General features: G+C 41.2%; 1 protein-coding gene across 1 annotated transcript in view; it reads right to left on the bottom strand.

Moving 5' to 3' along the window:
- Crb1 (crumbs cell polarity complex component 1) overlaps positions 1-5,958 on the bottom strand; it is a 113,899-nt gene extending 107,941 nt beyond the window's left edge. The window contains exon 1 of the mRNA XM_051183139.1: positions 5,850-5,958. Within this exon, the coding sequence (XP_051039096.1) occupies positions 5,850-5,958 (109 nt within the window). The remainder of the gene's footprint in view (positions 1-5,849) is intronic.
- Between the last annotated feature and the right edge of the window lie 6,602 nt (positions 5,959-12,560).

Below are 12,560 nucleotides of genomic sequence, written 5' to 3'. Positions count from 1 at the left end.
TATGCTTCAGCAGTTGACACAGATACTATAGAGAAGAGAGAAGTTTTTGTTTTGTTTGTTTGTATTAAAGACACCTACAATATAGTGCTATAATTGGGCGGAAAGCTTGTAACTGACTATGTAATAGACATCAGGGGATAGTCCAATACTATTATTCTTCTGTTGAATGACTACAGTATTTAACACACCTGTGCGTATTATCTTTATACGCACAGACTAGTGCATCTCTCAACCCTCATCAGTAAAGCTTCTTCTTGTAGTGGACGCTGATGAATACTGAGACTCATGGCTGGTTGTTGTGCAGGGAGTAAGACACTGGAGTGCTCATCTCTAAGTCAAGCATCTGTATCATGCCTCTACACACACACACATACAAGCACGCACATGCACACACACATGCACACGCAAGGCTCGGGGATCATGGGAGTGGGAAGACTTACAGACAAGAAGGAGTGAACATCTACAACAAAACGCTACCTCCTGGGCACGACAGGACCATCCCACTCACCAAGTCATAGCAGCTATAACCATGTAAGCAAGACCAGCACGGGATCAAGCCAGCCCAACTCCCAGCATGGCGTCAAGAAGTTTAGCTGAAAAGCTATTGCTAGCTGTTGGATATGGGGAAGGGAGAGCAAATTTTACGGCCGCAGAAAGGCTACCTATGCTGTAGTAGACGGTTCTGTACCCAGGCAGCACTTCGTGATCAGAGCCGGCTTGAGAGAGAGAGAGAGAGAGAGAGAGAGAGAGAGAGAGAGAGAGAGAGAGAGAGAGAGAGAGAGGGAGAGAGAGAGCATGATATTAGGAGAGAAAAGTAGTAATGAGGATATGAATTAGGGGGAGGAAACAAAAGTGGAGTCGATCAAAACACACTCTACACATACGTAAAAATCTCGAAAAATGAAGTCACCATCACAAAAAAAAAAAAAAAAAAAAAAAAGGTAATGTTGTCATTGACATAAAATGTCTCTAAATTTTTGCTCCCTGGGGATTAATGCATAACCCTAGAATTTAATTTACTTTCTGTGGAAAGATTAGGGGATATAGAAATGTTATAGCCACCTTATGTGTGTGGAAGTTTCAGGAATGTCAAATAACTTCACTGGTTTTGTGCATCTCATATGTAGCAGAAGAGAATGAATGTCAAGGGATTTCAAGACATTTATCCGGGGAGTGGGGGAGTCAAGTCAAGAATCAAGAATCAGGGAAAGAAACAGTGAAAAGGTTACTTCAACCCGTTCTTCCCAGGCATTCCAAACGTCGTTTGGCTGCAGCTTCCGCATGTTTGGGTTGAAGTCTGACATTTGCTGTCCTAGGAAACTCCCAGATGCTCCTGTTGGCCCAGGATTACACGGAAATAGCATGTGTTTGTACCAGCTCAGCCTCGCAGCAGCCCAGTGGGAGCCACATGCGCAGTGAGTGTTCTACTAACGCCATTAAAAGCAAAACGCAGAGCCGTGGAAAGGGCTCAGTGGATGAAGGCACTTGCTGCCAAGCCTGGCAACCTGAGTTCTGAGTTCTTGCGCAGTGGAATGACAGAGCCAACTCCCAAAAGCCCAAAAGCCATGGCAAAAGCCATGGCATGTGCACACACACACACCACACAAATAAATAATAAACATAAAAATATAAATTGTGAAAATTAATTTTAAAATATTTAGTTTAACCAAGGATACCAAAAATATGATCATTTACATATAAAATCGCTATGAAAATTACTGAGATAAAATGCTACCATTTGTATTCTCCTTAAAAGCCAACGGATACGTTGCACGTTCTCTTGTTTTCAAAGCTACATGTGACTGGTGGCTGGTGCCCTGGACAGTGCAGCCCTTGATTTTCTCACATGTTTTTAGAGGATGTCAAGCCCTAGGAGGGTAATGTGGGATGTTGACTGCATAAGATAATTTTCTCTGTAATTTAAAATATGTTATATTATTATTGTCATAACTACAAACAAGGTGTGTCCCGTGAGTGCCCTTTGGAAGGTATTTTCAATAGTGTAATCCGCAGAAATGCTGGGCAAGGCCCTGCTGTGTTCCCATCTCCCAGATCACTGCTGTCTGTGGATCTCCAGCCCCAGCAACCACAGGACTTACGGTTGGTAAGACACATTGTAACAGTCACCATGTATTTCCTGAATGGTTCTTCATTCCTTTGCTATTTAAAAAAAAAAATGAACCCCTTAAGCTCAAGAACTAAGTTTCTTCAGAGTTTATGTGTATATGATCTATGTATTCAGTTATGGTTGCACACTTTATTTTGCTCTCCCGTGTGTATGTGTGTGTGTGTGTGTGTGTGTGTGTGTGGTACACGAGTGGTACATGTTCACATTTGTGTGAACATGCATCTGAGCATGTGTGCACATGTGTATATGTATTTACGGAGGCCTAAGGTGGCCCTCCGGATTTCTACGTAGGTTCTGGGGATCCGAACTCCAGTCCTTGGCTGGCTGTTTGGGCCAAAAGTGCTTTGGCCACTGTGTTTTCCCCCCAGTCTTTGATTATACACTTTGAATAGTCCTGTGAGTCCTGATTAGGTCAGAGAATACATGGCCATTGTTTGCTCTTCTGGTTAATTGGTTTCCCTGGGGAAATGGGTTTTGCTCACTCTATGGCTCACTACCCTTGAACAGAAAGAGACTGATTTGCTTCTGTCAGGTCTCTCTGTTGTGGATGGAATCTGGGGGAGACCCAGGTTACTGTGGCTACCAGCTAACTTGGGAGCCACCGTGAATAGATTCCGTTTTCTTCATTCAGTTAAAATCTCCATGGCAATGAGCACAACAGCTGTGGTGACACCCTGTGCCTCTGGTCTGGATATGATTTGGACGCGTTTGAGTGGCTCCCTGCCTGGCAAGTTCTGGCACATGCAGTTCTGAGCAGGGCCCCTGGTGCGCACAGATATGCCTCAGCTCTTCTGCACAACCTCCCAGCACACATGCAAAACAGGTCTTGATCTCACAGGGACCCCATTTGGCAAACTCTCCCCTAGAAGGGAAAGGTGGATGCATGAGTAATGAATTCTGAGGCTGCATTGGTTAGCATGAGACTTTGGGGGGGGGTGAAGCATCCTTCTGAGAGCTGGAAAAGAACATCTCAAAAGAAAGAAAGAAGGAAAGAAGGAAGGAAGGAAGAAAAGGAAGAAATACATAAGGAGTCACACCCCAGAATGCGTGATCCTAAACATGGCCATGACCATCTCTGGTTGGAGGGTGTGCCTCTGTACTTAAAATGTTCTTTCAAGCAAGTGGGAAAAGAAGGATAAAGTCAAGCAAGTAATTCATTAATTCAATACCTCTAAATTGAGTATGTTAACTGAAGTTTTAATAATACTAAAGTGATATTTTTTAAGTGAAGCCCTGCGTTATTCATCGACACCTCCAATGCTAACCGACTCATCATTACTGAGCTGAAAGAAGCCTTCTTTAACAGGTTATCACCTGTTACACACAAGCCTTATGTCATTACTTCTCTTAAACATTGTATCCCGTCCACTACCAACCTGTGCCTGTGCTTTAGAGGCCTAGAGCCTCACTTAGAGGCTCTAGGATGGTGCTTATAAATGAGACAGGTGCTTTCATTCTGTTCTGTCCAGTTTTCCCATGCTAAAATTTAATACATTGAGTGAAGGTACTAAATCTCCTTTCATAATGCTTCATATGTCAAATAGGGACCCATCCACGATTTACAGCATCTTGAGTGGTGTAACAAGATATGAGACCTTGGGCTGAGATGGCTCTCCACACATCGCAGAGTACAGCGGCATGGGCCACTGTGCAAGTACGACCTACTTCATTACATGAACAACCTTTGGACAATCTCCGTGAGGGTTAAAATGCTATTTGAAGTTTTCCATGTGTTTAGAGAATACTATGAAATATTTGTCTTTTTGGGCTGGCGAGATGGCTCTGTGGGTAGAAGTGTTTGCATCCAATCCTGACCCTTAGTTCAATGTTGAGGGCCATCAAGCAGAGGGAGAAAACTGACTCCCACAGACTAGCTCCCGATCCATAGCTGTGTACGCATCTCAAAGATAGCTCCTATGTTTTATTTCGGTTTCTTCCGTAGAAATAAAGTGTGGGTGCTATTGATATCCAGAATGAGGGAGCCTAAAATCCCACCAGCTCAAGCCAGAACTATTTAGAATCATTGATCGTTTCGTCCTCAGAAAATTAAAGAGATAGTTTCAAGTCTTATCAAGTAAGCCTCGTCTTCCAAGAGAATGCTAAGTCATGGTATAAAAAGGGTTAAAAAGACTCACAGAAGAATCCATTTGCCTCTGGTCCTTTTCAAAAGCACCCTATCATGTTGTTATAGAAACCACTTGCAGCTGGAAATCCCCCATCATGATTATTGCTATAGTAACCACTAGGTGACAAGAAGCTAGTCTTTCATCCATTTGCCATCATCCTCTTTCCAAGATGGTTTTGTTTCTACATATTGTTGGAAACAGAAGGGGGGGGGAATGAGTACATTTAATGAGAACGGAAAATGAAAGGCTCACTCTAAGTTATCACTACAACAGTGGAGCTCATTTGCATTGTTCAGAGAAAAACTGTGACTCTTGAACTTTTAAATTGTTCACCTAATATCTTGCTTACTTACTAGTTTTATGCATTTTAGTTTATACTGCACATAATTTTATGTGTAAACAAAACCAGTTTGCTCACTTTGATTGTATCACCTGAGTGATAACGTTTTTCTGTGCTAGCTTAAATGGCCACACTTGCTGCCACCCTGGATCACAGGAGCCCCCTTCTTAACTAGTCTCAAATCAAGTCCTTTCTTTACAACAATGTATCGCTTAACAAAAGTGGGTTTTTTGTTTGTTTGTTTGTTTGTTGTTTTTCCTAATCATTAGCTCCTCTTACGTATGCTAATTCAAAATGCAATCAATCGTCTCCTGCCACACCTGGCTTGCTCTGCTGTTGGGAACAACTTAAAAACATTGGGAACAGCATGAAGCATTTTGATGGACCTGAGCATGGGGAGGGCAGGGCTATGATTTTTGTGAGAAGCAGAATATACACAGTACAATTAGGTTCCCCAGAACTGCTTCTCAGAACAACACGTATGCTCCAGGCAGAATGGAAGGGACTAGAGGAGCAGCCATGTTCCTGAGCACAGTAGATTAAGAGCAAAAGCAGTTGTACTTCACAGACCAGGGCAGCAGAGAGCAGGCTAGGCATTGAGATAAGGACCCCAAAGACTAGCTACTCTAAGGGCCAGCCCTGAAATCCTGAATGTTAGAAGAAATTAACAACAGCGTAACCAGGAACTGCTATTCAGTAGACAACAAAAGTTATGATATTAGAAGAGTGTGCCTTACAACGGTCACAACAGAATCAGTACAAGTAAACAGGATTATGGTAAATAACATCAAGGATACAGTCAGCGAAATTCGTAGATGAATATCATCTGTCTTGAAGAGGTCATTGCTTTTTAAAAATTTTATTTTTAAATTTCATATATATATATATATGTTGTCTAATACATTATCATTCCAACACCTCTCATGTGACTCCCACGCCTCAAATTCATGGACTCTTTTTCTGTAATGGTTACATACACACACATCCCGCTGAATCCATTTAGTGTTGCTCATATGTATATATTTTTAGGACTGACTGTTTGGCATTGAATAACCAGTCATGGGGCTCATTCCTAGGGAAGACTGTTTCTCCTTCTCTCTGCGGTCGTTATACATTTTTATGTCAGGTAGTAGCCGTGGCTTTGTGTTTCAAGAAATATGTTGAAGAAATAGGTGAATTGGAAAAACACACACACACACACTTTTCTAGGGATTAGTATAAGGACTTAATTAGTGAGTGTGTGGAAAGCACTTACCCAAGTTGGTATCACAACATGGCTCGTTAATAAAGGAGAGCTCTCGCTCATCACGTTTGACTGAGCCATTTAATCTGTAGGGCTTAAACAAAAGCAACGTTGCAATCATGCTACGAATTTTCCTCAGATTACTTAGCAGCCTACTTGTATAACCTTTTTAAGTAAAGGAAGTTTTCTCGCCCTAGAGGCATCCATGCAAATACTACTCAGCAAAGAATACATAAACAGTAGCTACAGAAAGGGATGCCTCCCAGGCACTTTAGAGTTGAGATAATAAAGAATGAGTATGGAATAGCTGTGTATCGCAAAGAGCAAAGCCCTCTACAGAATGAGCTACCATAGGCTTAAGGGACACAGAACTGAACGGAAGATAGATAAGGGAAACACACAGTACCTGCCTGTTAGAGCCTGGGAAACCCAAGCCTGGACAGTCATTGTGCCTGTAGTTCCCGGCCCTGCTAACTGACATGGGCAGCAAGCACCCCTCATGAATCCCCTGGTCCTGATGCACAGCAGAGCATCTGTATCTCAACACCTGAAAGCCAAATAAATGAATGCATGGGCTTCTCCATTATAACTCTTGATGTCCAAATGCATGTAGTAGTTCTAAGCTCTGACATTGTGCAGAGGTGGTCTTCAGCCAAATTCCAGATACTATTGCTGGAAAGAATCATATACAGATGGCCTGAAGGGTTGTTGGTGTCAGCATCCAGGACACAGGTCTGAGATGCTGCAGGCACTGAGGTGTAGCTCTAAGTTAAGAGCTGCATTCATTGGTGAACGGGAAGTAATGTTTGAAGCATGTATTATTCTATGCATAGAGTTTAACTTAGGTTTTGTAAAACTGGAGTTAGAGAACTGATAAGAAATGACATTTGTTCTATTGAAGTATTATAAAGCAAACATCTCACGTAGAATGGATGATCCTTGGGAATTAATTATTAACACTGAACACCGAACAAGCAATGGTTTTCTGCTTTTTTGTTTTGTTTTGTTTTTTGACAAAGGAAATTCTAGTTGATTTTTTTTTTTTTTTTTTTTTGGTAACTTGCAAAGGGAAGAACCTTCAAGCTAGTATTTTGATAGCCGTTATCTCTCGTGAATTCAGAGTATGTTGTCAAGTTTCAAAAGATCTGTGTAATTATATGGTAAAATAGAATGTCTGGCAATTTTAAGAATAGGTAATTTTGGAGTTATGGTAATGACGATGTGTTGTGTAGAGGCAGAAAGAGAGAGATGGAGATTGGGAGAACAGAGCTATATTAGACACACAATGGAAAAAAAAATACTCTCCAAGGTTTTCCTGTGGCCTTTAACAGCCTTTATCTGGTATTAACCATTACTGTGCCTGAAGGAAACCACTGTTTGATGTTTGCTATCACCCCCTTACTATCTTTGAAAATCAGTATTAATCTTATGGAAAAAAAAACTTTACGTTATTCTTAAAGTAAAAAAAAAAAATGTTCAAAGACAAGGCTGAAGAAATTGTTTAGTTTCTCAAAGTATTTGCTGTACATACATGAAGATATGAGTTCAGATCCCAGACCCAAGCTTTAGAAAAAGAAAAAATAAAAGCCAAACACTGCTCAAATGCCTCTAACCTAAACACTTGCTCTGGGAAGACAGCTCGGGCTTGCTGGCCATTGGTTTAGCTTCAGGGTCCATTAGAGATCCTGTGTCATAGGAATAAGATGGAGAGGGACAACAAGACACTTGCTTTCATCTGGCCTCTGCACACTCAGTCACACAGTAGTAAGAACACACACACACTCACTCACACACATACTCACACATTCTCACACATACACACAACACACAGACCACACACACATACACACACCACACACACACCACACACACACATACACACATACAAACACACACCACACACACACATACACACATACACACAGACCACACACACACATACACACACCACACACATACAACCATACACACTACACACACTCACATACACACACCACACACACATACAAACACACACACCACCCACACACTCACACATATTCACATGCACACACACACTCACACACACATACACACCACACACACGCTCACACACATTCACATTCACATGCACACACACACACACACTCATACACACAGGCATACACACACACACATACCACATATACAAATATCCAACTGTCTCCTATTCCTGTAAATATCTCTCTATATTTCAAGGACTATATTTAAAGTTCTGTGATGCAGAAAGAGATGCACAATGTACACGGTACAATTATTCGTTTCGGAAAGCAATGCTTGCTGTCTAACTTTTCAAACTGAAAAACAGTAAAATGAAACTGACAAAGTCCCCAGTACTCTCTGGCAACGCCTTTGTGGCTGAATTACATAAAGCAAAGCCAAGAGTGGCTGCCACTGAACAGTGCATTGTCCACCCTGAACACTAGGAGAGAGGGCTGGGAATTGCCAGCTTCAGGAAACCAAAGCAGAGGGCACAGCCAAGGATAAAGTTCAGCTGAATTCAAGGTATAATATCGAGCTGCTCATCGAGGATATTTTCATTGTAGTTATTTTGTTTTGACATGCTCTCTGACATCTGGAGAAGATGCTTACAGCATTATTTGTGGCAGTAAGGATACAGAATCAAGCTATGAGTTCATAGGTGGATAACTGCAGATGGAGAGAGGAAAGCCAGCAAACACAGAGGAGGGTAGGATCATCTAGTCATGAGAGGGGAAACCTTGGGGGTCAATGTTAAGACATTATGCTAAGTAGAATATGTTCTTCAGGGAAATTAGACGCTTGCCTTGTAATGTTCATGAAGAGGAGCCAGAGGGGTTTACAATGAGAGCGTGGAGTGAAAAAGCAAGTGTTCCCATTGCCAGACATTTGGAAAAACAAGATTGGAGTGAGTGCCTGCCTGGGTTTTTCACATCTGATGTCCAAGAAATAAAAACAGCAGGACTTTGCATCCATTCATTGACTGTGTCTGCACAAATTGAGATGCCCCTCTCTCTAATACACACCCACACCCACACACACATGCACACATACACATACGCGCACATGCACACGCACACACATGCACGCATGCATGCACACACACACACACACAAGAATGGAGAAGGAGAGGGAGAGAGAACCATACCAGAAAGGAATATAAAACCTAACTGAGTCAATTGGCAAATGCACATTGAAAATATTTGTAGGGTAACACCCATGACCACAACATAAATAAGTATATTGTTCTCTGTATGACGCTGTGTGTCTGTGGTACATATGTGTGCATAAGTGTGCGTGCACATAAAGTATAGAGGACAATGTTGAGTGTTTGCGTCAATAGCGCGCCACCTTACTGTTTGAGACGAAGTCTCTCACTCGCCCTAGAGTTCGCTGGTTGGCTAGAGTAGCTGAATGCAAACCCTGAGAATCCTGTTGTCTCTGTCTCTTTATTTGTAGGGTGGCAGGTAGGACACCATGTCCCCACTTTCATAAAGGTACTGGGGACCCAAAACAGGTCCTCCTTATTGCACAACAAACACCTCGTTGCACTATTTCTCCAGAAGACAGAAGAGAGTGGACAAAACAGAGTTAGCACCCCCCAAAATGTTTTTTTTTTCATTTCTATAATTACTGGTTTATACAGACTAATCTTTTAGTTATTTCATGGTTATTTTTGGAGAAAATATAGAGCTAGGGTCCAGTACCATAAGAGGGACGTAGCCTTATGTAAAGTCAAACTAACAAATCATCTGCATGAAAAAAGTTACTGGTGCCATTTCCTCAGCTGCTTTTGCTTAATTTGTTAAGAGGCGATGGCTTGTCTGGAGCTATCCTCTGTGCAAGACAAACGGAACTGGACCGAGATCAAACTGTAAACTCAGCCTCATTAGCACCCTGGCCATCACCATCTTGCCTGAACACAGTTACGTAAAAGTTCCAATGAATTTTGAATTCAGAGAAAAGAGCCATTCATCTGGAAACTTCTATGACCACGTGAAGAACACCAGAAAGACTTGGATAACAAAGTCAGCGGAGGCAACACACCGGCACCTCCCAACTTCGCAGATGTCACTCAGACCAGACGGGCGAGGCATCAGTATACAATGAGAACATTTTAAAATTCAGAGTAGCATAAAGGCGAGATGGATACTTGGTTATCTGGGGCTACATTTTTCTTCAAACAAATTCTCCCAAATCCAGGAAATACAGTATTTGTAATTATCTCCACCCTGGCTGATTTCCTGCAACAATGCCAGTGCGCACAAGTCCTGACCATTTATCTTTCACATTTTAGGAGCTAATATGCTGCTTAGATCCAGACTGACCACAGTTTTGGAAATCTCCCATGTGTCACCCTACAGCTGTGTTTTTAGTCCACCTTTTAATGTATCTCACCTTCAGTATATTAGTGGGTTTAATGATGGCTGCCTTGTAGGTTTATTGTAAAACTGGAAGATACTATTAGTAACGTCACTGGTACCTATACTACTCTCCTGTGTTTCCGTCTGTGTACTCTAGTTGTACAGAACCACTTAACAATCTCTCAAGGTCTATAGGCATGCATGGTCCTGCCTCAGGACCATTGCATTAGATCTCTCTCTCTCTCTCTCTCTCTCTCTCTCTCTCTCTCTCTCTCTCACACACACACACACACACACACACACACAAACACACACAAACCCAACCAAAAAAAAAAAAAAGCTATTCACTCTTAATCCCATGGTTTTCTATCTCATCTTTATTATCTTCATAAAGAAAATATAAATCTCATAACTTTAGCTATTGGAAGTCTTTTTTCATTACCTTTCAAACTGTAGAACCAACTTAGATGTGTAGATTTTTGGCACGAGCAACTATTTAACCTGTACATCAGTAATCCAAGAAGTGATTAGATGAAGTTTTGTTATCTAGCAACTCACCCATCTTGCAGCTAAGGATAAGCTAGCACAGCCTCATTTCCCATGGCCATGAACAAAACACTGGTGACTTCTACAGCCTCACAGTTAAACAGAAGTACACCAACACAGAAACAATCAGTTTGCAGTTTAATACGTGACACAGAACAAAACCGCAAAGTGTAACATGAGCACAGAGAGGGATTGCCAAACGTGCTGTGAAGGAGTAACGGCACAGAAAGGGAAAGCATCTTCATTAAAAGAAGGTTAACTGGCTTCCTCTGAGACTTCCTAAGGAATCAGCAGAGAAACAGGAAAGAGAGCAAGACATCCTTGCTGTCCATGCCCACTCAATGTGTCAAACTTTGATACTGTAAGAACGCAAACAGTAGTCATGGGAAATCGGGAAAGGTGAGGAAAGCAAGGAATTCTTAAGGAAAAAAAAATCTGTTCTCCTTAAGATGAGGGAATGAAAAGAAATTAAAATGAATTCTGCAAGGATGTGAGAAACAAAGGGGAGGCTTCCATGAAGTGAAACAAAGTTACTTCTGGAAGCTAATGAAAGAATTACTTACTTACAAAGAAGCAAAGAACCCCTTTCCCGATTCCATTGTTGATAAGCACTGTGAAACACACTGTCCTGTCCTGTGGGCATCTAACCTGCAGCATCAACATCAGAGTTCTAAATATTCCTGCAAATGTAGAATTTTAAAGAGTAAGTGGCTACTCCGTGGTGAATTACACCACGCTTCTCTGATCCTTTGAGGAAATTCAATTATTCCTTAATAATACCAGTAAGGTTGGACAAATCAAACTATATCCTGTCTTCATAGATTTTTTTTATTCTTTAGGAAACTCTCTTTATAAGGACTTTGCTCAAATTCATTATTTAATAATTGCTAGCTTCCAGAAGATTGAAGACTTCTTAAAATTCTCTTACATCATTCACGTAATCCTAATAACGTTTTTCTCAAATTGCAATCCTGTTATATGCACTGATCATGCTTTGACAATAAATTTAAAAAATTCACATTATTCTAGACATGACAGTTGCATAGAAAAGGTTCCATTGTTCTTCAAACTTATAATAGGCTAATGAAAAGACTATACAAGCTGCTAATGTAATTGATGGTTGCTTTAATACGATAGATTCTTGAAAGCCTCACACGGCAAGCTAATATCAAGTTCCAAACAGTGTTATTAGAACATGCGCCCATTGTTTAAGATATCTGTAAAATACTGGGCCATGAGAGTCTCCCACCAAGAAGTCTGTCGCTTAGTATGTCAGAAGCAAAATGAAAAGGCCCTACTTAAATTGTTAAAATATATCTAATACTATATATCTGAATAAATTTTGCAAAATTCTGGAATAGACATAGAAAAAAAAATCAAGACAGTAGATTCATTGAAGGCCCAGCTAAGGGGAATGACTTCCCACCTAACTACTGTGTGTGTGAAAGTCGGCTCTAATGTCCTTCACGGTGCATATCCTTGACTGCAAGGATGGAAAGAGAACATGGCTGGTAATAAACAGCATCTCTCTGACGGCATTTCGAGGCATGACTTTACAATATGGAGCCAGTATTAGCTACTTCCTCTTAAACTTAAGAGAATCAATTTCAAAGTGTGAATAAAAACTAATACAATACTGGTTTCAACCAGTAAGACGCCAGTCACTGAGTCCTCCTGTGTTTGTGATGTTCTGAGCAGACCGCTATGATCCCTGTGCATTGTCACTGAATATGGACAGTATGTATCAGTTGAGAATACAGATTCTAGAGACAGACCCTCAGCTGAACAGTGAGTTCAGAGCCACCCTGGAGCTTGA

Source organism: Phodopus roborovskii, unplaced genomic scaffold (genome assembly GCF_943737965.1).
Source record: "Phodopus roborovskii unplaced genomic scaffold, PHOROB, whole genome shotgun sequence".
Taxonomy (NCBI): Eukaryota; Metazoa; Chordata; class Mammalia; order Rodentia; family Cricetidae; genus Phodopus; species Phodopus roborovskii.
The sequence above is the reverse complement of the archived record's forward strand: the minus strand, read 5'-3'. Positions and strand labels throughout refer to the sequence as shown.